This window comes from Melopsittacus undulatus, chromosome 6 (genome assembly GCF_012275295.1).
Source record: "Melopsittacus undulatus isolate bMelUnd1 chromosome 6, bMelUnd1.mat.Z, whole genome shotgun sequence".
NCBI classification, from domain to species: domain Eukaryota; kingdom Metazoa; phylum Chordata; class Aves; order Psittaciformes; family Psittaculidae; genus Melopsittacus; species Melopsittacus undulatus.
The window spans coordinates 24382053-24409048 of NC_047532.1; the positions used below are offsets into that span (position 1 = coordinate 24382053).

General features: G+C 42.6%; 1 protein-coding gene across 1 annotated transcript; it reads right to left on the reverse strand.

Annotated features, from left to right (window-relative positions):
* Positions 1–154: 154 nt before the first annotated feature.
* On the reverse strand, positions 155–23988 carry LOC101870055 (vitellogenin-2-like). The gene is made up of 35 exons (XM_005151028.3): positions 23949–23988; positions 23573–23593; positions 23230–23381; positions 21099–21350; positions 20790–20951; positions 20465–20613; positions 19896–20046; positions 19632–19789; positions 19387–19552; positions 18529–18654; positions 17230–17448; positions 16625–16842; positions 16410–16507; positions 15862–15986; positions 15099–15200; positions 14379–14498; positions 14090–14279; positions 13656–13749; positions 12687–12872; positions 12351–12492; positions 11361–11583; positions 11093–11268; positions 10506–10832; positions 10085–10132; positions 9837–9923; positions 8562–8774; positions 8327–8469; positions 7138–7276; positions 6293–6428; positions 4756–4942; positions 2700–2791; positions 2136–2233; positions 1893–2052; positions 590–751; positions 155–467 (listed from the first exon to the last, which is right to left on the reverse strand). Exons 1-35 carry the CDS (start codon positions 23986–23988, stop codon positions 352–354), a joined length of 5178 nt encoding a protein of 1725 aa, XP_005151085.2. The 3' UTR covers positions 155–351.
* Positions 23989–26996: the final 3008 nt, after the last annotated feature.

Genomic DNA, 26996 nt, shown 5'->3' on the forward strand with positions numbered 1-26996 from the left:
GCTTGCGGCGGCTCCCGGAGCGAGGGGCGGGCAGGAGACCTCGTAGGGTGGTGGCCATGGGTGGCTCAACGTGCCCCGGCAGGGCCCTGGTCTTTCCAGCCTGGGAGGACTGCTTGGACTGAGAGAAGACATCTTGACCGACCCGTTTGTCAGACCAACGTTTTATTAAAGGATCAAGCCCGGCGAAGGGTGTCCAGGTTTACTGTCACGATCTCTAGAAGAACTAGAGAAGAGCGGTCTCCTGAAGAGGACAGCTTGTCCTCGCTGCCCAAACCAGCCGTGCCGCAGGGCCACAGGCGGTGCGGGCTCACACCGACACCCAGTAGCGAGAGGAACCAGTGGAGCGGGGCCTCACGCCGGGCAGGACTGCTGCTGGCAGGAACACGCTGTGTGAGCAGAAACCGTGCTCACGGCGTCCTCGGGTTTCTCGTCTAGCCTCTTCTGCCCTTCCAGGCTGACAGCGGAGCCTGTAAAGGGGTCGTGTGAGGGGGTGGTTATCCATTGGGGTACTTGTGTACTGTCAGCCCTCAGGCTTCTTACAGTCGGTCACGGTGGCTGTGCTGTGCACTAGTACCCGTTCTGCACTCACCAGCTGGCACACAGTGGAAGCCCACGGAGACGGGAACAGTCCTGGTTGCTGAACAGCCTTCTACGCAGCGTAGAACAGGCTCCACGGAGAAGCATTTTGCTGCCGCCTTCTCATATGCAATGGGCTTGTCAATTTTGACAAATCTGCGCTGCAGCTTGCAAGCTATAAAACATGAATTCTCTTAAAGCACCTACATAATTTGTGTAAGTTTATATCAATTCCTTTCTGGACATAATCTGTAGAGTTAGCAACAGCTAGGACGAAGGGATGAACCAACTTGAAAGTAACGTCATTAAAGTGAGTCAATTTTCTGTCAGTGGCTTAGACTGAGAAAATCAGGCATGTGGGGCAGTCCCATGGACAGAGGCTTGCCAAATAAGATTTAGGTAGGACACAGGTGTCCGAATCCAGCAAGATACATGTGAAAACTTTGGCCATACTATGACAGCACTTCATTTTGGGGCAGCAGTGGCTCCTAGACATCTGTATATCCACTTCTGTGCTATGCCTAGCATCACACCTTCTTTGCCATGGCTGAGTAGCTTAGTCCTTAAGCTTCTGTGATCCAGGCTTTCCTGAAACAGTCCCACCAAAGAGCTTGATCTAAGAATATAGAATATATTCCAAAAAAGGCCACCACGTACCCAGCGAGGTGGGTTTCACATAAGATGCTGTGGACCCTAATGTTATCAAAATGTTCATGTTGGTTTTATATAGGAACTGGATGGTAAGAACAATCATTTGTGGGCTGAAGGTTTCAAATAAAGTTCATCTTCAGAACTAAGGAAATAAATCAGGTATTTTCCACCTCAAATGCCCTCAAGTTTGATAGCCAGGGCCAGATTTTTGTATTTTTTATTTTTCTGAGAAACTAAAAGTCTGGAAATAGCAGAATGGAAATAAAGTATGAAATTATTAAGGATGTCACGAAACATCTTTTGTCCAGTCAAACTACCTGCTTTTCATACTAATTTGTCATCTTAGGGAGTTCTGAGTTTATAATTTTATCTGGAACACACAAACTTCAGGTAACTACGTAGTGCATAAGAAGTTGATATAAAAATGCAACAAAAACAGAACTTGCATTGAACTACAAAACTCAGGAAGAACAGATTTTTCTTTTTTAGTCTATTAATTTTGCCATTAATTATATTAATTAAATTAATTAATTTAATCTGTTAATTTTACCCATTAATTACAAAAATAGTAAAACATAAGATGATTGAGCTACAATTAATATAAATCGTCTATTCGTGTGACTAATTAATTAGTCAAAGGCAATGACATTAATATATATTAGTACCTCCAGCACAAGGGTCTTCTGAGATAATCCAGGACTGACCAAAACTCACTGCATCTTTAGCTAAATATCCACTGGGCATTTGATATTCCCTTTCCTTCTCAGCATCATATTTTCCACAGATACCGCATGTTTTTCCAGCCATCCAGAAAGCAACCTGAATCTTTGTGGAAATAAAGAAAAGCTGCACTTAATTGGTTTTCTTCTAAAAATAAACCTACTGAAATTAATAATATAAAAAAATACCTCAAGTCTATGGCCATCATAATATATTTTATCTATGCCATAATCCGGAGCTGTTAGTGACAGGCCTTCGTTTTCACTGCTAATCAGCATGTTTGCATCTGCAACGAAAAGTAAAAAGGGATTTCTTTTAAAAGGAAGTTACTGGTTTAGGGTCTAACTGAACCACTTGTTAAATTCCTGGGAACTTAATGCATGTGTAATGTATCGTGAAAGAGATGGGTGAAATGAAAAGGACTGTACTGCCCCTGCCCTGAAGCCCTGTGACAAGGGTGGCCACGGCCAGGGGACGTCTAGATACTTGTTCCGTGGGTTTTGTGACCAGCACAAGGTACTATGTATGAGCCTGCATGGTTTGGCTTGTGCAAAGATGCACAGGATCAGCATCTTCTTTGCTCACCTTTTTTGCCACCCCTTATGAAAGCTAGCATGAAGGTATATTAACATCATCACATTGTTTCTCAAATTAGAGCAATCTTTATCGTAGGAGGTGTTTGCAGGATCGTGTTCACTCCTTCTTTAAAAGCTCAGAAAAGATGAAGTGAAATACAAAGATGGGTCTCTTACCGGAATTAGATGTGTATGGAACGTTTGTTGGGGCTTGAACACCATTAATCTTCAGCTGAATGAGTCCATTGGAAACATACATGTCAATCTCACTTTAAGTAAAGGAAATGAATATAAGCAAATGCTTCTCCTTTGCTCTACTCAGCTCAATTTCTAGTCCTGATAGAACCAACACTGAAGGATGTTCATATCATTCTGGTATGAATCAGCCCTGCAGAGAAGGACTTGGGGGTGTTGGTCAATGAGAAAATGAACATGAGCCAGCTTCAGTGTGTGCTTACAGCCCAGAAAGCCAACCATATTCTGGGCTGCATCAAAAGAAGCGTGACCAGCAGGTCAAAGGAGGTGATCCTGCCCCTCTACTCTCTGCTCCTGTGAGACCTCACTTGGAGTATTGTGGGCAGTGCTGGTGTCCTCAACATAGAAAGGACATGGAACTGTTGGAACAAGTCCAGAGGAGGACCATGAGGATGATCAGGGGACTGGAGCACCTCCTGTACGAAGACAGGCTGAGAAAGTTGGGGCTGTTCAGCCTGGAGGAGAGAAGGCTGCGTGGAGACCTCATAGAAGCCTTCCAGTATTTGAAGGGGGCCTGTAAGGATGCTGGGGAGGGACTATTCATTAGGGACTGTAGTGATAGGACAAGGGGTAATGGGTTAAAACTTAAAACAGGGGAAGTTTAGACTGGATATAAGGAAGAAATTCTTTACTGTTAGGGTGCTGAGGCACTGGAATGGGTTGCCCAGGGAGGTTGTGAATGCTCCATCCCTGGCAGGGTTCAAGGCCAGGTTGGATGAAGCCTTGGGTGACATGGTTTAGTGTGAGGTGTCCCTGCCCATGGCAGGGGGGTTGGAACTAGATGATCTTGAGGTCCTTTCCAACCTTAACTATGCTATGATTCTATGAATCACGTGCTACGTATTGGGAGGAAGATAGAGAAACCCCTGGAAAGCATGCCAAGAATGCTTGCAATACACCTTTACTCATCTTGGAGTGTCTGCTTGTGGCCATGGTTCAGGCAGGCTACAGGGACCCTTGCTGTGGAACAGTGTAATTGCTATTACATTTGCATAAATTGAAGGTGCTTTACATTTCAAAGGAAGATTGGATTCCCTATGGCAGTTCTCTTACAGCCTGAATAGTCTGTGCATTATAGTATTTTCTTCAGAGCAGTGTTTGATCTAATGAAGAAATATGAAGCTCAGACATATCGAAAGCACATCCATAGGGTTGTATGAAACAATCGGGAATGATAAAGTGACAAGGAATGTCTTTAGCATGAAAGATAGTCTATGAAACAAGCATCCTTCATTCTTCCACAAAACAGGTGCAGAGAATACTAGTTTCTGTTTCTCCAACATTATGGCACAGTTAGGCACATAATTTACAGAAATAATTACTTGTAATGAAACTTTACAGATCAAAGCCTATTTATGTGCTTTGAAGAACACTCACTACAATGATTTTGGTAAGCACAATCCTATGCAATTTAGAGTATCAGATTGTAAAGAACCTATGATGGCAGAGGTGATGGCTCCAAGATGAAACAAAATGTGTCTTAAGTTAATTTGAAATAGATTAGAACATTATGCACCGGCTAAGGGATGGCCTAAGAGAGTGCCTCTAATCTGGAATAAGTAATTTCCTTTTTAGGCATGTCCACTTCTCAACATCTCTGCTGACATGATTGTGGGTGCTAATCAGTTCTAATTATTACTTAGTGTAGGAGGCCAGACTAAATGATTACAATAGTCTCTTTTGGATTTATAGTTTATATGTCTACATAATTATGAATTATGAAAATTATGAAAAGAGATGGTTAAATGCTAGCAAATTAATGATGAATTTTGGGCAGTAAAACCCCAGATACATTTTAGAAGCACTTTTGAAAGGCAAAGTCCCAAATCCCAGTGGCACTCCTAGAAATCATTCCATTGACATTAGTAATTTTTGCATGAGTCTTACACTAGCACCAATCTGCTCTAACAATCTGGTTTTTACATTTATGGCATATTCAGCTTAGCATCTATTTGTCATTAATTTTGCAGTTACTTACTGGCTGGCAAGCCTGACATTTATTGCTGTAAAGTCAGCAGACTCTTCAAGTCTTTTCATCATGACCAGGAATTTCAGTTCTGGACTACAGTCCTGCGCCAAGACATGGTAGCAATTTGCAGGCATTGAATAGTTGAATTTAATGCCATTGAAGGTTGTGATCACATTTTGGAAAACTGAACAACGAGCTGAAAAAAAAAACCCCAACCAGTCAAAAGCAAGCCTTGTATAATTCATATAAGACAGTTATTCTATTTTAGAGTTATAATTTAAATAGTAATAATAAAAAAGACACATTTTCTGGTTTTACCTATTCCTATATAAAACCAATCTGATTCTTTCAGAAGAAATACTATATTTGCCGTAATGCAAAAGTAGAACTTTGCTAGCCCCAGAGAGCCAGGCAATCCACTCCTGATTCAAGCATTATGTGAGATGAATTGTGCTCCCAGCTGGTGCAACCCTCTGTGGGCTTTTGGCTTTTGTAATTTTATTGTAGTCAAAAGAATTTCACAAATGTTAACAATTCACAAATCATTCTTCACCAAGAGGGTGAAGGTGCTGAGGCCCTGGCACAGGTTGCCCAGAGAAGCTGTGGCTGCCCCATCCCTGGCAGTGTTCAAGGCCAGGTTGCATGGGGCTTGGAGCAACCTGGTCTAGAGAAAGGTGTCCCTGCCTGTGGCAGGGCAGTTGGAACTGGATGAGCTTTAAGGTACTTTCCAACCCAAAACATTCTGTGATTCTATGACTAACACTAGAGGACAGTTACTAAAATGCTGCTATCTTTATTGAGTCCTAATAAGGATTAGAAGTAGTTAGAAAATGGGAAGGAAAAAAAAGCCACACTAGAGTAAACTTCTCCCTTTTCCACTGTAATGGTATTTTGCTGGAAATCCTACCCTCTCTGATTGGAAATTATTTGACATCAATTTTGATTAATACAGATTTAATTAATCAACAGTTTTGGTGTTTATCAATTAAATATGCATAGGCATGACATTAGCCCACTGATTTCAAGCAAAATGTGACTCGTTATCCCAGGATTACATGAAGCTTTTCCCTAAAGTAAGTATAATGTGATTAGCTCTTAATACAGCATTAATGAAACTATAATCCCTTCAAAATCAAGTGCAGGAGGTGAAATTAATGTGTATACTATTGAAGCATCTGCACTATCAGCACTAATCAAGCAGAGCATCCCAAATCTGGGGTCACTTAGATGTCTCTCTCACAGATTTGTAATGTTTATTCCTCACAAGCAATCTCTGCAGTGAAGATGAAATGGATGCATTTGGGAATGGATACATTGGAATCACTGTTTGGCAGGCAACTGAATATTTAATCTTACTAGTACAATTTTCCTTTCCTTTGCATCTTTGCAGCCTCACAGATTTTCATACAGATTTGTTTATTTCTGTCTGAAGTCCAACTCATTTTTCAAGTGAATGTAACATAATTTCAAGTTATGTCAAAGTATAAATCATGTTTACAAAATCTGCAAAGTCAATCAATGCTTGTGCAGGTAGTTAATTGCTGACCTTTAAGCTTTTCAGTGATTAGAAGTGTTGCTTGGATAAAGACATTCTGGTCAGGGGATGGTACTGTTGCAATCGGTGTACCTGGACTTGAAGGGAATGGCAGGGGAAGCCTGATGGCGCTGTCATAGATTGTGAGCTGAAAATCAGTTAGAAAACAAACATCAATGTAAATGCAAAATATGGTGTAGAGATAAGATAGCATTTTCCTATAATGGTCAAAGAGGACTATACTGACTGAGATCTAAATTAGAATCTAGATTTAGATGAGAGCTAAAATTAAATCAAATCCTCTGTGTACAGCATGAAACAGCAGTTTGACACATCTGCTATCTATAGAATAGCAGTGTTATAAATTATGTTTGATATTCACTATTTTGTTGCTTTCTGTGGAGTTGTACATCACATTTGCTCACAGTCTGAACAGTTTCCTTACCTGAGATGCACACCCTTTCCTTGCCTATACATTGAGGGCTGCTATTTGGCCATCATGCTTCTTTACAGCATGGTCTTAATATCTTTTCCAGAACACAGGAAAACCTATCATCTTCCTGAAGATTTGGGGAGGGTGGTCTTTTTAATAAGTTATTGTTGACATGCTATCAGTCATGATGGTTGTTTCGTAACCTGTTTCTTATTTCATGTGTTTGTGTGCTACAAGATAAAGGGGAATATGTTGTAAGATATTTTCACAATGGAACCAACTGTGTGAATGTAATGTCCTTGTGATGGCACATCTTTATAGCTTAATAAATGAAAAAATCCCAAACAGTGAGTTAAAGAAACTGTTAACCTTTGATTTCGTAAGAACTGAATGCCCCAGGAAGGAAGACAGCAGAAATATTTACCTCAGGTAGCCTGAGGATCACACTGGAGGTTCTAGGAGATGTCAGAGCCATAACTAAGGTTGCCTGGTGAGAGGGACCATACTGTTGCCTTTGGGAGTACCCAAGCACATATGCAGCTTCTGGAAGAAATGAGTAGAACCTGGAAAAGGAAATAAAGTTATTAAAATGATCTGTCTTTGAAAAAAAATTGGCTATTATTTGTTCAGACCAAAATACCCTTGTAAAGCAGTGGTAATTTTAGCAAGGATCCTTTGCCTACTAAGATTGTCAATGAATTGACAGAGGTTCCCTATAATTGGGCTCCTTTACGCACATGGACTCAAATAGAGAAATACACAAAATATTCCTTTAAGAAAAGGCATAGTCTCAGAGCTGAGAAAAAGCTGAGTTCTGTGGCTTTGCTTCAGGATAGTCAGTTGGATGGTTTAATCCACTCTAATAGGGGCAGATAATAGCACTTCAGGTAATTCAATCTAATATAAAAAATGACCCCCTTTGGTAGATGTTTGTTAACAAAATCATTCGTATGTCTTTAACGGGAAAGCTTGTCTTGCATACATATTTAGATAACTGAGTTGTTGAGTCTGTCCATATTTTGGCAGCAATATGAAAAAAGACCAGGCTTTGATATGGGTTTATATATTATCGTGAGCAAATACATGTATGAATACAATGAATGAATTAATACAATAGATACATGTATATGGGTAGACAGAACTGAATCCAGCAGTTACAGCTTCTTTACACTCCATGTCACACAATATTTGCTATTTAGTGTGCATTAAACCTTATGGGAAGTATTTGTATCACCTTCTTCAGAAGCTGAGAGAAGGTGCCTACATTAGGAAATTACTCTTCCTGCATAGTCAGTAAGAGACTGACTCCTTCAGAGAACCAAGGTTAGGCTTCTGCTTTGAGCCTCCATTAATTAGGAAGCATCAGGAGACCAGTTTCCTAATTCAGGCACTTTAAGAGTCTAGAATAGATTAGGTGAACCCCATCATCCCCTTTGTTTCGTGTGGTTTTCAGCAAACAGAAATGCATATGCTTTGAGAGAATGAATATGCAGAAAGAACAGACTTATTTTATAATATCATACTGATTAAGAGGAAATTTTCCAGAACTGAATCTGTAATTATCCAGAGCATTGACACAGGTGAATATTTCAAAAATTAAAGTAAAATCTCACCATCTTGCTGTTGTTCGAACTGTTGAAGGTACTTTAGGCCACTCCAGCTTCATCTGCATAGCTGGATAAGTAGCAAATAGTCCTGTTGCAATATGAGTAGTAATCCAGTACTCCTGGCAATCTTTACCCCATTTAAGAAAACCCTAGTAGAGGGGAATATATATGTACTAGTATAAAAGATAGGAAGATCATTCTATTTCATTTACATTTGAGCTGATTGTTATTTTAAACTTACAAATACTTTATGGGCATTTATTACTGAAGCGTCAGCACAGACTTTCCATCTGTTTGATACTGTGATGCTTGAAATGAACATCTGTACCCTCCATCTCCTGCGTTGTGTGTCAGTGTACAGTACAAGCTGTAATCCTGTTGGCTGCTTTTTTCTGTGGATGGCACGAAGGACTGCAGCCAGTATTGGTGGTTTACTGTCTCCCAAGAATTTAGGCTTAAGTCAATAGAAAGAAAGTAGAGACCAAAGATATAAACAAAGCATTAAAATTTCTATATTAAAACCACAGACAAAAAAGTATTTAAAAGGAAAAGTTTAATTCAAAAAGTCATTTTATGTGAAGTATGGGACAGCGTAATAGATCATCACTTGATCTATTCAGTTCATATGTAGTTTTGCCACAGTCTTTCAAGGGAGAGCTGTCATGACCTGTGTAAGTAAAGCAGTAGTGTTGGGAAGAGTTCAGGAAAATAGTAATGTCGTGAAAGATGGCCAAGAAAGGTGAATTCAAGTTACATGGAAATGGGACACGAAGACAAAGGAGGAAAAGGTAGATCTGGTTGCTTTTATTCTGCAAGCTGCTTGCACTAACAGCTGTGAGCTGCTGGTGCAGAAGGGGTGCCTCTGCAAAGTAATGTTTACTATTTTGTAGACCTGTAGGTTTGTGTCTGAAATGTGTGAAAATTTTGTTTGATGAAATCTGCTGCAGATTCCATCTGTTCTTACAATAGTTCTTAAAGAAGGACTAGGTACCATTAACTATGTGCCATGCAGTCATTCCTGAATAAACACCTGAATTGCTCCAAAGTTGGAGCCTTACTGCAAAAATCAGGGTCTTTTCAAAAGCCTTATATGGTCCTAGTAACATGCACAGAAGTGCTTGGCAGTGAAAACCTAAAGAGTGGCAAAGCCAATTCCTGAACTTTTACAGAGAGATATGCAAAAAAACTTCAACACCTGAAAATAGCTTCTGATCAAGTAGGTCAGTGCATCTGATGTGTTCTTATTGTTATAGAGAATTGCTGATTAACACAGATTTCAACATAAATGCCAATATTTTCCAGTTTTATTAGAAAACACAGCCTGTATTGGGTGAATATTAAAAAAAAGCATTCCATGGCTATCCAATGTGCTCATCTTTACAAGAAAGGAAACAATTTAATTTCTAGACATTATCTAATATGCTAAATCACCATATTTTTCCTATTCTGTTATAAACATAGAATAACTGGAAATCCAAAGGAAAAATTTTTTTTTGTTGTTGCTGTAGGCTAAGACACTCACCTGAGCTCTAAAGATGCTTTCATCACTAGCTGAAGAAGAAGAGGAGCCCGTGCTGTTGTTCAGGGCTTCCCTTCCTGGCTCCTGCAAAAACAGAGAATCACCTTGAAGCAGGTTGCTTACCATTAGAAGTTGTTGCAGAATTAATTTCTTGTACTTTTATTCTCAGAGAAGTAAGTTCTAACAGCAGCAAAGCTAGTGAGAGCAGTTGTAGGCCCTGCTCACAGTATAAACAGTGAATGTACCTGGTCATCTGCTGGTTTGAACCAAAACTGGTAAATAGGTAGACTTGCCTGTGAAAATAGATAGAATGTAAGAACTATGTAAAAGAAGATGAAGAGCTAACATTTGACAAATGTATTAAAAAGTCCAGTATTGAGTATAGGAGAAAAAAAAAGCAAAACAAAATTCTTTTTTTTTTTAATATTTTAAGCTGAAACCTTCTGAAATGTGAAACGTGTGAATTGAAATGCTGCAGAGAAGCAGACAGGTTAAAAAGGGGGAAAAGCTCTGGCAGGTGGTTACTGCATCTACCCTGCAGCAAGCAGCCACCCTCAACAGTCTGGTCTGGTTTTCTTTCTTTGGTCTATGTCTATGGGCACAATTTCCTGATGTATGAAACATTCACCACAAGAAATAGAAAAAGGTACAGCCTGTGTGAATTACCTGCTGGTTGGAATATTTACTGTCCCCACTGCAGTGCCTGTCTCCAGAGCTGCCTTCTCTGCTGCTGCTACAGCTTTTACTGCTAGCAGACCTGCCACTGCTGCTTCTGCTGCTGCTTTTGCTGCTGCTGCCACGCTTCTTCCCAGATTGCCTTGTTTCATCTTTCCTGTGTTCATTTCCAGGCTCTTTACCATCAGCAGAGGAATCAGTGGACGAAGAGGATGAACTGGAGAGGGGCGGTGCACTGGGGTCTGCCCAGAGGTTTCTATTTGCAGCCTCTTCAGTTCTGTGAACACGTTTCCTATGGCGCCGTGTTTTATTTGAGACCTCCAAAAACAGTTCAAAGCATTATGTGTTTATAGCTTGTTCTGTAACATTCCTCTGGGTGTCAGACAAGCTGCTCACCACAGGCTTTCAAAGAAATACAGCTTCCTGACCCTGCACACTGCAGAAGGTGCACCAGAACTTAGCTAAGCCCATTCCTCCAAGCTAAAATCCTTGCTTTCCCAGGCCATTCCTCCACACTGGAAACCCTTGACTTCATTTATAGGAAAATATTTCCCCCTCCCATGCTCAGAGCCTCTTACCTTGAACACATTTTCAGTGCCTAGAATCTTCTTTAGTTTAGCCTGAATATCCTTGTACGGGGTTGTCTCATCCTCTTCCTTAGACCCTGAGCTTGCTACATCAATTATTTTGGAAGCTGCTTTGGATCCTGCCTGAATCTCCAGCTGAATTTTTTCGATATCAGCATCTGTGTGAACTAAATAAAGTAAAGATACTTATATCCCAGGGTTGTGCTGCTTGAGCAGCATTCACAGAGATTGACAGAAAAGCTTGTTGTGGTGGCTGTACCTGGCTTCAAAATTATTTTGGCTTCAAAGTCTCCAAGCAGTTTGTGCAGATGGCTAGTTCGTTGGAAAGCAGAATTTTGTGACTTTAGGCTGAGACAAGCAGAACATCCCAAACTCTCAAGTTTTCTACAGAGGGTGTGTGTGTAAAATCTTCCTCCTACGCTGGGATGATGTGCTTCTTCCTTTGGATAGCCTTTGGATATCACATTAGGAATATTGCTTTGCTGCATTAAACAAAATATGGCAAATAGAGATATTTTCCACAAAAAAAGTCACACTCCTAAAATATTTCCTCCTATTAATGAAGAGAATGATGACAATCCTGCTTAAGTAAGGAAGCAGTGCTTGAAATTGGGGAACCAAGGACTGGAAGCAGTGGGGTTCCTCCAAAGTGCTCTGTGGAAGAGGGCAGCTCTCCTGCCCAGCCTTTCCCAGGCAGTGTTTCACAAACACACTTCCCCATGAGATTCTGAGGGCTCTTTGGAAGGGCTATCTCTCTGCATCAGTTTTGGGCTACTAGCCCTCCTGTTGCAAATCAACCTAAGTTTCCCATGCCAGCCTCAGAAGCTGAAGAACACATAGGTTTCTGCAACGCACTGCAGGGATTACCTCTGGATTTGGGAAGAAAATCGTATATTCTGCCCAAGAGCCATCTTTTCCACATTGCTCTGGCTCAGAGAAAAATGGATATTGTACAAAGATTATGAATTTCATTCACCCTCCCCATGACTGCAAAGAAATATGAAGGCATGTTGTCAAAGCAACCCTACCTGCATGATATGATGATAGTGAGTAGAATGTGAATTATCATGTCCTGAATCCACTAGGACTTACGTTAGGCTTGGTATGGGATATGCCAGGCACCTGTTTAATCTCTGTTTCTGTGTTTGTGATCTGGTTAGCCAGATGCTATATTGGGGATGCCCAACCCCTCTGAAGATCTGTCTGTTCTCTGCCTGTCTGCAATACAGATGGTGAGAGGCCTCCTTACCTTCCAGCTGCTAGGTCTTGGAGACCTTTCTGGTGGCTGAAATGGCTGGTTGGAGATACTTGGTAGTTCTCCTTCAGGAAGAATCTGGGATTTCTTTTCAGAATCTTCTTCCATGTTCCTTGAAATAGCATAAACTTCACTCCTGTGGAGATGATAAATGGCACACAAGTGACATAATCTGATTTAGCTTACCTGACTTTGCTGGTGCAAAAAAGACAATACTAAGCTTTCTGTGGCTGCAAGGTGTGAGCAGACCCTAACAAGGAGTTGTATGTTCATGGTTTTATAATTTACAATCAGTAACACATAACAAGCAAAATGCCACAAGCTGTGTACCTCACAGCTGCGAGCTCAACCTTCTGACGGCAGGGAAGGGTTTCAATCTTCAGATTATTCTCTTTCATATTGATCCTGGCATCAAATTTCATTGTAGTGTTGGCACTGAACTCTGCATGAAATTCAAGACCACTCTGAAAGTATTGTGTATTAATCCCCATCATTGCAATCATATGAAAATATGCCCTGAAGGAGTGGAAACAAAAACATGCATAATTACAGATTAATATGCACATATTTTACTTTGAAATGCAAAATTGCATTTTCATGCTTTCTCTTTATTGTAAGAGCCACCACTGATGGGTGAAGAGATGTAACAGGATAAAAAAAAAGCTGAAGTGCCGCTGGAAGAAGTGAAGGGATTTATCTGATTAACAACGCTAGCAGACCCTCTTACCACTTTGTCACTGATACATGGCCTAAGGACAAGTCAATGCCAGAATCTTCTAGCTTCAGATTGTCCCTATTTTACTATTATTATAACTATTATTAGCATTGTTGGTTTTGCTTTTGCAGATGAAGAAGTACCTCCCTTTTCCTCCTGAGTTCCCCCCAGCTTGTGCCAGGTGGTGATGCGATTCTATGTTGCATGTGTAAAAATCTGTTCATACATAAGCAAATGTATCTATCTTCACAGCTTAGTATCTTCAATCACGGGACAGGTATAAATGTGAGCATTTTTAGCAATGGCAGAACAGCACAGCATCCTGTGGGGTATAGTGCACACTGCTGCTTTTGCAGGATCGTGAAGCATCAAGTGATTGTACTGCTTTCTCACAACTTCACTGCTCTGGATTAGCACAGCCATCCCAAATCTGGGACCAAGTAGGACCCATATATGACAACATATATAGATCACATATCTATTTCAAGTATAAATGTAAATGTAAATAAATAGAAATAAAAACACAAACATAATCATTAATATTAATGCCTTTGTGTATATGTGAAACTATATGTCATTTTTACTTTGGCTTGATGTCAGCATGAATATCTATGTTGGTTTCCAACAGCTGTGAAGGTCTGAAGTCGTCAGATAATTGTGGTGATATATGTATATCCACTGCAAAAGACAGACAGGAGTTATATGAACAGAGAAAGAGTAAATGCTGGAGATGCAGTGTTTTCAATAAGCATAGTAGTTAACACATGAGAGCAGTGCTTTTACATTTTTAAATGCTTTACATGATTATTTAAAGATTGCTACCCCAAACCAGAGTTATACAAATACGTCCCAGGTGAAATATGCTAATTACTTGTCACACCCTTTGGAGGTAGCCAAACACTAATGTTTCCACATTACAAGAGTATTTTTCAAGATTATAGAGGGATTCAGTGTCAGCAGAGGGACAGGACACACAATTATTGTGGGGAGACTGCTCAGTTGGGTGTCCCAAGCTCACCATCGGCCACAGCCTGGGCCAAGGTGGCACCACACAGACTGAGCTCCAGTGGGACGCCGACCACCGTGGGGACAATGTGCCGCAGCTCGCCTACCATCACCGGCAGGGTCCATTGGGCTGAAATGCCTCGCTGGACCTCTTCCACCACTTTTTTCACCACCATCTGCCAGTTTGATGATCCAGTTAGACTCTGAAAACAGAGAAATGGGTTGGGTTAAGAAGTAAGAAGAAACGGGGAAGGGAAATTATTGAGCATCGCAGACAGAAAAGACAATAGCCGTATCAGTACCGTCATGGTCTGCTCAATGGCATTTTTATCGATGTCAACAAATGCAATCTCTTGCCCCAGTATTTTGATGTAAGCAGACACCAGAGGGTTCTCAGGCGGCAGTTCTTTCCATCCCAGAAGCTGTGGTGTTAAGGAGGGATGAGGAGAAAGGGAAGAAGCAGATGATGTCATTAGAATACAGTAATGTATTAGTGAAGAGTAAATCCCATCTGAAGGATGCTAACCATGGTTCCTTTGCCAAAAAACTATTAGACAACTACAGGTCTGACCCAATGTGGCCTTTCTCAGGTTGCAGATCTGACATCAGTGGGCGTTTCCCTATGTAAGGTTGAGGTAAGGACTTGGTAATTTCTGCTGCTGTAAGTAGTGGGTGACACCCAAGAACTCATGAACAAAAATCTTGTTTAATAGTAACTTTAAAGAAGAGCAAGCACTAACTGGGTTTTAACATATGTTTTAAAACAGATAAATTTTGGCTACCAGCACCATCATCATCTTTTGTACTGTACATTAAGGGCTGACACAGGTTGAGTAAAAAGATGGCATCTCTTGACAGCGTAAGTACAGTGTAAGTGTATCTTTCCATGACCAAACAGAATGCCAGACTCCTTTCTCACTGAAACATCAAAGGGACGTCTTGGTGTGTGGGGTGTGAGGCAACCCTGGAGCTGGCAGGAATTCTGTGTTGCAAACAGGTCAGAAGGGAGTGTAGAGACATACTGTTTTACCAAGTTCCTTCAGGGTCTTGTGTGTATCATACTCAGCAAAAGGAATATTCTGATTGTTGATAAACTTGGTTAGGCTTTGTGACCGGAGAGCCACCTGTAGGAAACAGAGTCAGGTGTCACAGACCAAGTATAGGAGAGCAGAGGAAAATTTTGTACCTAATATTACACTCACTGAGGCTGCTCTAAATACATACTATGTGAAGCCATTGCACTTATAAGGCTGTGTCTACCTGGCAGATGACTGCAGGCTATGCCTGCAGGTGCTGAGGATGTGCTGAACCAGCTTTGAGTTAGTCAGCAGAGATAATTTTAGGGCAGCACAAGAGCTCAAGGCTGCAAAGCTTGCTCAAGAAGCTGTGTAAATACCTGCCTGCTGTCACACGGAGCTTCGTGCCTCCCTGGCTGCACTTCTGGCTGAAATTTAATTTCAGATGCTAGTTCCCTGTACTTATGCAAAATACCCCAGATGCCACGTGACTGTAGGTTGGCAGATGAGTGTCCTGCTGCGTAAGCTCTCCTCTGCTCTCTTAGATTTTTATGCCTATACTGAATGTGTTCATTGATGAATGTATGTGTCAAGAAGCCCAAATAAAAGAAACTTAAGTAAAATCATAATCATTATCTAAATTGTCTTTCACATCCACCCTCACAGCCAGAGATGGAATTAAACACTACATCACAGTCCAAATGGCTTAACGAGTAATACTATCTGTGGCTGGCTTGCATCTAGCTGGCTGTTTTAATGTAATACTTACCTCAATAATATCTGTTGCAGTATTTGCATAATATGCTCTTACTTTTGTGATTATATCAGATGGAAATATGCTGTTGGGACTGTTCATGAGATAGATCCTCCAAATCGCACCAGCCTGGTATTTAGCTGTGACAGGAATAAAAAGCAGCAGAGGTTTTGGTTAGGGTTTCTGTGGTGCCTGGTGCACATAAGCCACCTCAGGTACATGCTGTAGTAGATCACAAATACTTCAAGAATTCAGTCCCGCAGGTCCTCTAGTTTGCAACCTCAAAAGGAGAACTGTGTTCTAGGGCAGAGTCAACTCAACCACAGTGACTGAAGAAGGAGGCCTCAATCCATGTGCAGGCACCCCTTTCTGCAGCAGACACCCAGAGAGTGGTAGAACACCCTCAGGGGATTTTTTATGTTAGGAGGCTCTTGTGCTTTTTCTATCCCAAGAGTACATTAAGCTCACAGGTTGTGATTAGATTTTAGATAAAAACCATGGAACACAGTAAGAGGCATTTGGCTGTGTTAGCTGAAGCAGTGAACAAGGCACCTGGTACTCACAGGAATAATCACCAACATGAATGACCTTGCTGTAGCGATAGCTCAGCCTGTCAAGTCTGGGACTCAGTAGTTTGATGGCAATGTTGCAAGAAGCAGATCTGAGTAATAAAGAGTTAAGATCATATGAAGTTAGTCGACTGGGACCAAATTCCTAGAAAACTGCAAGAAAAGAATCACCATTTGCTACTGAGAAATGCATTTCTTCCTCTCCTTACAGACTATAGAGCTGTGGGATCCTTCCTGCTGCCAAAGCCTTCATGTGCGAATATGTGAAACTGGCTACTTGTAAACTGGTCTCCGTCAGCAGCGAGCTGGCCATTGCTGTTACAGTTGGAAGAGCAGGCTTAGTTTCAAAGAGGACAATACAAGCCACCATTCGGACATTAGGAGCAAGTGCGTTGTCCATAAAGACCTGGAGAGTGATCTCCCTTACCTAGAGGAGGAAAATACAGCTTGTGAGTACCTTATAATTTCTCATTGATGAGTGGTTCCTGAACTGTGCATGTGTGAACTGCAATGAGTGGAGAACCAAATCCTAGAGGTTAGAGCATGAGACATATCACAGAAAATGAAGATATTGTTGGGTGCACAGTGAACAGGGCTGGAAGAAACAACAATTAGTAGTGGGCCTGGTGTTACAGTGACCAAAGCAACCTCTTTCCTGGAATATTAGCGAGGATACCAGGAAACTGCAGTGTGGGCAGCTGAGAAATCTGTCCAGAGTTGCTAAAATAACCTGATGGCTTTGTTATTCCCGAATCACTAAGTCAACGCAAATCATACCCTATAAGATATTCTTTTAAGTGATAATTTCAGTTACTTTTGCAGGAGCTTTTCTGGCAATTTTCCTCAAGGCCAATACGGCATCAGCATGAATTCTGTTTGGTAATGAAGCTGCAGCCTGGGAGAATGTTGGCAAAAACTTCAGGATGTGTTTGATACTGGCCGGCTCTCCTGCATTGCCGGTGGCTTTCAGGGCCAATGCCATGTCTTTGGCATCACCTTTGCTGGTGGCTTCTGTAGCAAGGTCGTGGAGTGGCTGCAAACAGAGCAGACTGTGTTAATCTTTCTGGGTAACGACCTCGTAATAGCGCATATTATTGTAATATGACAATATATGCATTGCCATAGCAATTGAAACTACTACAACTGATACAAAGCCCAGAATAAGTTTTTCTTCCAGTAAAATCTCATTATGATCATTGTCAGGATGCCAAATGCAGAACATACAAGCAAACCTGGGCTTCTCCTTCCACAGTGTTGTAATTGACTTTAAATTTTGCCTGAGCCTGAGCATGGGAGCCAATAGTAGGTGAATGCCTGCACCAAAGAGTCTGTTCCCAGCTCAAGAGCAGCCCCAAGCTGTTGCTGGGTTCAGTGGTTCCCTGTGGCACCTCCATGGGCCCTGCCAGACTGCAGCCTCCAGGGTCTATGCAGCTGCAGGATTACACTTGTGTATTTTTCACTTCCTATAGCGATAGCAAGTTTACTTAAACAGCTTTGCTGTCCTGAGCAGACAAATTACCCTTCTGGTGGCTTGGCTTTGTTTCACTCTTTTGGGAGATTTCAACACATCAAACACCAACAGGCCATCTCAGTGCTGTGGTACTTCTGAGTAGGGAGCCAGAGCAGCATAGTCTGAAGACAATGTCCTAAATATTTCTGACAGTGATATGTAATTATGTAGCAGGGCCTCTTTGGAAGCCCTAACTTATGGCATAGCTAGAGCTTTGCTTATATTCACACTGCTTTTTTAATGAATTTTTAAAGTACACTCTGCCTAATCTAAAAGTAGAGGTAAGAATCATAATTATTTTTCTCAACTCCTGAATCTGTCATACTTAAACTCAGTTTCAGGTACTCTCTAATATCAATTGTCCCCACAGACTTCTACCACTTACATTTGAAATTCTGAACTGTTAAGACCAGATCTTTTCAAAGGCACCATCTTGGGGTTTCATTTTGTCTTTGCAATTTTGCAGGCAGTCACAGCTAAGAGTGAGGTGAGTTATCTCACTGTAAACAGCGAGTTTCCTAATTGCCAGCATAGTGAGAGCTAAATTAGAGTAATTTTAACAATTTCTTTACCCCTTATGAATAAGAAATGAGAGTCACCTACCCGAAGAAGTTCATCTGGACAAACTGATGTTTGAGCACAGTATTTATTTACCATGCTACCATATCCCAGGTAAACAATTACTCGATGCATTGGCAGTTTCTGGATTTGGGGACAGGTCAGAAAAGTCTGCAGGAGAAAGAAGTAGTAGTCTTTAATATCTCTAGTAATTAGAGTGGTATTTAGTGAAAACTGCATTTGAGAAATTGTCGTGGTTTAAGCCCAGCTGGTAACTCAGAACCATGCCATCGAAATGATTGGAGAATAGATAGAATTTCTTTGGATTTTTCCTAAACATTTTCAGAAGTTAAATCAAACTTTAGTCATTTAGGTACAATATAAGTAAATGGACTCACTTTAGTTATACCGTACGTATTCAGATTTTGGTTACATGACGTGATTTTCTTGACTGTGAGGGTGGTGAGGCACTGGCACAGGTTGCCCAAAGGGCTCGTAAATGCTCCATCCCTGGCAGTGTTTAAGGCCAGGCTGGAGAGGGCCTTGGGCGGCATGGTCTAGTGTGAGGCATCCCTGCCCATGGCAGGGGGTTGGAGCTGGATGATCCCAAGGTCTTTTCCAGCCTTAACCATTCTCTGATTTTATGAGTTTGTCTATTAAATATATATATATTTCTCAATAGCAACTTCTTTAGGATTTTAGGGTTTTAATGTAAAATATGAAAGCCATTAAAAATTTTGGCAACAAGAGTTTTGAAACATTTTCTACAGCATTCCCCATTTTTGTTACTACCTTGCATTTTACAAGTTGAGATGGAAATATGTTGCATCTTTCACTTATAATCCTGTGAATTTACCTTTAAAAAGGAGTAAGATGGAAATAGGAAGAATGATGTGTACTCACTGAGGCAATTTCTAGGGTTTGCTTGTTGATTGAAACAAAATGGAAGGCAAGAGGGAGTGTAACAGCTGCTTCCCAGATGTTCAGCTTCTCATCGTGAATTTTTTGCTTCAGGAATCTGAATGTGTCAGTAGTTCCAGCAGCACAGATGGCGCTCAGGAACCAGTGCCTGCCACAGAGAGGATTTATTATCTCCATTGCACAGTGTGCCTATGATTGGAAATCCTGTCTGAAGGCAATACAGTTACCTGTAGGAAGGGTTGCTGCCAAACAGCATCCACAAAGACTCAATTTGATTAAAGGTCACTATACGAAAAAGCTGGATCATTTGTAAGAATTTGGCTGAAGCTTCTGTAGTTGCTCCTTCCTCATTATTCTGAACTAATTGTCGCAGTGTTTCTGTTAACTGTGGAAAAAACAAACAATTGGAAGGTTCCATGTCTAAAATAGTGATGTGCTGACATGTTAGCCTTAGAAATAATGAAAGAGCATGAAAAGTAAGCCTCTAATACCTGTAAATCTGGATTTTTAATCCTTATTAGAGGAATTGGCATCTGGAGTAGCTCTTCTGAGAAATGATAACGAAGACTCCCCTGGTTTTGCAGCTGAATTTTTGGTGCACTGAGAGAAGTCCTTTTAATGCTGACCAAAGACAGTTCTTGTCTTCAAGGGAAAGAAGGAAATTCATCAGTAGCCTTTAACTATGTTGTGTGCATGGAGGACATGTACAGCAGTTGCAGCAGACTGAGGGGCTCACAGCAGGACCATTGCTTTGACTGCAAATGGATTGTGGACTTCTCTGTTTGCTCAGGATTATCAGTCATAGGACTGGTGAGAGCTTTCGTTGGAGTTTGTTAAGGTCTCTGGGAGGTTGGGTAAATGTTTCAGGTGGCCCAGCAAACCCCCCAGGCAGTAGGGCATGGGACCTGGCTCAGCATTCCAAGGGAGGTATGATGCCTTGGCTTTTTGCAGCCTACAGGCCAGATGCTTCTTGTTAACTCACAGATCAACATTAAATATGTTGTAGGCATCTCCTGATTCTGATAATCACAGCTAACATAAAGATACACATAGTGCTTACCTTGCCTCCATAGCTGTTGCCCCATTGCGTTCATTGAAGGGAGAGATCTGGTACACCTGCTGAGATGCAGCAGATGTCAACGATGTCTCATTGTCATCATACTTCATCATGTAGGTGAACATCACCGTGCCCTTCATGTTTCTGATTTTCTAGAAGTGCAAAGAGACCCACTCAGAAATATGAACAGGCAGTAGTCAACTGTCTTGGGTTAACTACTCACACATCACAGATGAGTCAAACTCTATACTAGCATGCATCATGATGCATGAGTGTTTAACAGTGGCTTATGCCCAGGCATGAGAGCAGAGCTGTGTACTGCTCGTACCAGGGGGCAGGTGGGGCAGGGGCGGATGTATGACATTCCCGTGTTCTTCACTGCTTTCTCCTGGCAGTCTGTCAGGTCCTTGCTTTTGTAAATGATGGCACGGTTATTCTTGCTGTCATCCTGGATAATGTATCTGGTTTGGCAGATGCCTTCAATCCCAGCCTGTGAATATTGATTAAACACAATGAACTTTCCACTTGAAACACCAATAAATAGGTTAAAGAAAATTGCCTGGGAGGTGTATGTACAGGCAAGTTACTATTTAACAGTAAAATGAGAATTAAAGTAAAATTAGAATGGAAAACAAACCTCCTGTAGTTCATACGCATTTTGTGACTTTTTGATGGTTATCTGCACCATGTTCAGAATCCCTCTCACTAGGTTAGTGCACAGGATGGGACAGTCCTCAGGAGCAAAAATACTTCCAACCCTTCCTTCAGTGTATTCAAACTTAAAGGCTTGGCTGAAGCATGTAGCAAGGATCTCTGAGAGCCTTGAAGACGGGGTGAAGGAGTCTGTGGGCCAGAAGCCATTGTATTCCTCCAGCTTCGGTGACTGAATCTGTAAACAAAATTAGGAAAACATTTATCCTGTTCACCATCAGTCTGAAACAGTGCAATAACAGGGAAATTGCACGTTTTCAGTCCACAGCCAGGCACGAACCACTTGTCCAGTACCACAGGAAATGTTTTCCTCCTCAGACTCCTGTGCTGGGCATAGGAAGTTTCCTTGAAACCACAGTTTTCATGAAGGATATCTGCCAGAAAAGCAGGATTATGCAAACAGCATTCAGCACTTCAGCAAGTCTGGTGAAGCTTGCTGGGTGAGTGAACCACCAGCTGCCAGCAGTCTGTATGGAAAGGATACTCACCCATTTTCCCCACATGTCCAGTGAGATCTCCCTTCAGTCTGCAAGGCAGCCAAGCCATTGCTCAAGCTGCTTACTTAAACGTGTGGGGACTATTTTGGTTGCTGCTTTAGGTCTAGTGTGTCCTAGAGCTCCAGAGCTGTGGCACAGTGGATGAAGAAGCAGAGTTGACAGCAGATCTCGCATGGGAGATGGGCCAGTGGGAGCTGTCTCTTTGGATGCAGCTGTCATCCTTTTAAGCTTACCAAGCTGTAAAAGCTTGCACACAAGTCCTTGACTGCTACCTAGTGGGAAACACATGCCTGCATGCACGTACATATCTAGTCACATACATATCTAGTCACATACACACACATCACCCATCACCTGTCACATGTATATAAAAGTACATGTTCCTGCACAGAGGGAAATGGTGTAGATTTAGTGCTCTGATTTATTCTAGGCATTTATAGTCAGTGCTGCAAGGGTGTCTTGCCTCTTGACACCTTTCTCAAATTAAATCCTACTCAAGACTATTGTCTGCAATTGCTAAAGTTATAGCAACTCTAGCAAGGTACATGGAGCCTGCAATTGCAGCAGTGTGTAAAGTGTGATAATAAGTATTCCTTCAAGCTGTTTCAGTAATATATACAAGGAATATAGATTGAGTAAACTCCAAGGATAAATGCTAAGGGCACCCCTTACAGCTTTCTCCTCATGTGGTGTCTTCTGGATCCCTTTTTCTGTTGCCTTTCATTCTGTGCTAGTATTTTAAACTGTTTGGTTTAATCTTTTTGATGAGTAACAGTGCTTCCAGATCTGATTTCATTATGCCAGACACAAGCATTACCCTTACAATCCTTCACATTTGATTTAATGCCTATGTGAAGAATATCAAAAGGAAGATAATGGAGACAGATGAGACTTCCTCATGTGATATCTGAATTCCAGCACCGAGCTTTTCTCAGGCTATAGACCAGGTTGAAAAACATGTGTATTTCAAGCATGAATTCTCATTTTCATACTCAAGCTTCATATTGCCTTAATTAAATTATATTAATGTATATACTGTATATTAAGGACATTTCTTCAAAGCCGCTGCCTGCTGTAGCTCCATATAGAGATGAACCTAAGACAGGTTTTGTCAAGGAAAAGTGCTGATGGCTGCAGAGCTGGAGCAGCTCTGGCTTCCAGCCCCCTCCCTCCCCCCCCCCCCCCCCCCCCCCCCAGAAGTGGGTACTGCAAGGAAGCCTGTGGTACTGTCTGTAGGTCACTACCAGTGACCAAAAGCAGTTTGGCTGCACCTGTAGACACTTCAGTGATGCCCTCAGCTCTCCCCCAGCATGAGTCAGGGGTATGGGTACGAAGCTCAGTGCCCATGCCCACACCTCTCCTTGTGCTGGGGATATCATAACTGCCTGGGCAAAGCTGCTTGGTCTGACATTCAGCTTATGGGGTCATCTTGGCACTGGGCAGGGCCCTAAGCTTTCATGTGAGCTCTGCATCCTTTGTTGTTTATTTTACCAGCCCGGAGGTAAGAACCACCACCTGATGCAGGTGGGAGGGTGGGTTTCCCCATCCATGGTGGTTTACCTGGAGAAGGTGGTCTCTGTGAGACACATGGCTGATCTCCACCCTGCAGGTCAGCTTCACTCCAGCCATTGCCATACCTCTGTTGGGCAGCCCGTGCAGGATGAAGCTCTCATAGCTATACAGGTAAGTCTTGCCAGTATGAAAAATGGGCCCTATTCAAAACCAAAAGATATAACAGAAACATGTCCTTTGCTATGGCTGTTGTGATGTAAGTTGCAAGAACCATCCCAGCAAAGAAGGGTGAGGCTGCTACTGCCAAAAAATAGATGAGAGCAGTGGGCAAAGCATGGCCGCAGGGGAGGGCAGAGTGGGAGCTGCTCACTGGTGGTGGGAGCGCACTTACCAAGGTCCTGCTTCTGGGCCCCTGTGTGGGAGGAAAGAGAAGGATGCATGAGAAAAAAACCCCATCTCTGTGGATCCTTTAATTTATGATTCATTTACTCAGTATGCTAGTGGTTGGCAAACAACCAGTAACGGGCTCCCGAGGTGCACCCCACACCCCGGGGACACAAAACCCATGGCAGCCTCACTCACTGGCTGCTCCTTGCTTGGTTTTTCCTCTGCTGTTAATCTTAGGCACAGAAATCTAATAGGTTGCAGTAAAGTCATAAAAGGGCCTCAGCAAATTTAGCTGTAAATCTCTCTAAAAGGCCCCGAGGAGATGCAGTTTGCTCAGGATTGCAGTGGCCATCATCAGTGCTGGGAAAGCTTCAACTTACCCACGAGGGTGAGCACCAGGGCCAGGATGAGTGCCTTCATGCTAAAAGCAACTGAAGACTGCAGAAGAAAATGTGTGGCTTTTATAGAAGAATTATTAACAGGCACAGTGAATTTTGTCGAGTTATCAACTTTTTATCAACCACTCAAGCCCTTTGAGGGAGAGGGGGTCGGGGACAAGGTGCCAGCTGTTTTTATGAGCCAAAACCATCACAGGCACTTTTGTTCTTACTTCACCAACTGAATGCACTGAAAATACCTTTAGAAACAAGTGCTTGAAAGTATTGAGGTATGGTTAAAGTCAAAATATTTATGCAAGAAAAACTACTGATTATCCTTATTCACTGGAAGCAGCCAGTGCTATTGCAGTCGGTGCTGACTTTGCCCAGGTTACCCTGACCTGACCGTAAGGCACACAGCTTATCTAACTGATATCCCCAGCAGGATTGTGCAAAATGCCCAGGCAGCCCTCCTGTGACACCGGGACAGACCCACTGCTGCAAGCAGGGCAGGCTGTCACCACAGTGCTGCTCTCAGGGGACAGTGGCCTCACCCTGTAACACAAACCTCCCGTCATTGTCACAAGGCCATGGCTAAACCACTGAAGCTCATGCTTCCTTCACCTGCCTTCTCTTACAGGGCTAAGGCATCAGCCCCTTTCACAATTGGGATTAGCCATGCGAGGTGAAACAGGTGAGGCTGAATGGGCCTTACAGACACAAGCCTCTTGGTTTACAAAGGTGCACAAAGTGCAGCTCACCCAAACTCATTTCACATCACACAGCAAGGGGCAGCATCTTCACCCCATTGTGGAGCTCCCCTCTCCCATCGGTAGGCCTTTACCCTGTCCCTTTGGAGCAGACCCACAGGTCCCTCAGGCTGCTCCTGGTGCTGGGGTTTGGTCTAGTCTCTGTATCTCTTACAGCAGATGCATGGAGATGGGCTCAGCCAGAGCCTCCTGGACCATTCCCATCAGGAACCTGCAGGACAAGGGTTCCGGCAGCTTCAGGACTGAGGGGTTCACATTGCTCACCAACCTTTTCCTCTGTGGGTGGAGAACTGAAGCTGCTGCCCAGGTCACTGTGGGAAGGGACTTGAATGCAGGTTCTCATCAGCACATCAGTGGCTGCTATCCAAGGCAGCTTAGTTTTCACAATGCTCTTTAGCTGATGGGGGCTTTAATGACTGGCAGTTAGGGTATAATTTATGTCTGACAGACTGTGGGTTTGGTTCCAGAACAAAGATTACATCTATAGGGTAGAAAAAATAATTTTCAAGCATGGCAAATACTTCACCATGTTTTTACCAGCACTATAATCTGGCCCCACTTGGTTTAGCCCCTTCTCATGTAAAGCTGATGGCCCATGTTAGAAGTCAAGCTATTCATTAATGAATTGTGTCATGTCTTTGCAGATTTAGTATATGGTAAATGTAGCTAAAGGATGTGAGCACATAGCTAGTGGTGACTGGTAATTAAGGCTCAAAAGCTAATGTATTATGGTGTAACTATGAGCATCTGCAGGTTTTATTGTAAACAAAAACCCACCTTGCAGGCAGCGAGGACTTGAGGTCTGGGGCAACACAAGCAGAAGAGCTTGATGTGATCTGCTGTGATGGCAGATTTAATGCAACAATGCTTGTATTCAGTGTCTCGAAATTATAACACTCTACCACTGAAACACCACAACAGTGACACTGAGAAGTGTGCATGAAATAAGGGTCCTCCAAGGGGACTGTACAGGCTGTGCCTGGCTGCAAGGGCAGGCTCTTCCCAGAATCCCCACATCCTCCAGCCCAGGGCTTGTGGAGTCTCACCCCCATCCCACCTCATCCCACATTCTGGGCAACAAACATTTTATCCCTGGCCATGCTGCTGCCATGGCATGGCATCATCTATGCCTCCAGGTGTAGGCCAAAACCTGTTGGTGAGGTCTTCACCTCTGGGGGTTTCTTCATAGAACTGAAAGTCAAGTTCTATGAAAACTCAGAGAGCTGTGGTCAATGGCTCAGTGTCTGGCTGGAGATCAGTAACAAGTGGTGTCCCTCAGGGATCGGTGTTGGGACCGGTCTTGTTTAATATTTTTGTTGCTGACATGGACAATGGAATTGAGTGTGCCCTCAGCAAGTTTGCCGATGACACCAAGCTGTGTGGGTCTGTTGATACGCTAGAGGGAAGGAATGCCATTCAGAGGGACCTTGACACACTTGTGAGGTGGGCTGATGCCAACCACATGAAGTTTAACCATGCCAAGTGCAAGGTCCTACACCTGGGTCGGAGCAATCCCAGGCACAACTACAGGTTGGGCAAAATGGAAATTCATGGTAGTCCTGTGGAGAAGGACTTGGGGGTGTTAGTCAATGAGAAAATGAACATGAGCCGGCTGCAGTGTGCACTCACAGCCCAGAAAGCCAACCGTATCCTGGGCTGCATCAAAAGGAGCGTGACCAGCAGGTTGAAGGAGGTGATCCTGCCCCTCTACTCTGCTCTCATGAGACCTCACTTGGAGTCTTGTGTGCAGTTCTGGTGTCCTCAACATAAAAAGGACATGGAACTGTTAGAACAAGTCCAGAGGAGGGCCACGAGGTTGATCAGGGGACTGGAGCACCTCCCATATGAAGACAGGCTGAGAAAGTTGGGTCTGTTCAGCCTGGAGAAGAGAAGGGTGCGTGGAGACCTCATAGCAGCCTTCCAGTATCTGAAGGGGGCCTACAGGGATGCTGGGGAGGGACTATTCATTAGGGACTGTAGTGATAGGACAAGGGGTAACAGGTTGAAACTTAAACAGCAGAGGTTTAGACTGGATATAAGGAAGAAAATCTTTACTGTAAGGGTGGTGAGGTACTGGAATGGGTTGCCCAGGGAGGTAGTGAATGCTCCATCCTTGGCAGTGCTCAAGACCAGGTTGGATGAAGCCTTGGGTGATATGGTTTAGTGTGAGGTGTCTCCGCCCATGGCAGGGGGGTTGGAACTAGATGATCTTGAGGTCCTTTCCAATCCTAACTATTCTATGATTCTATGATTAAAACATTTTGAACATCGATAACAACTT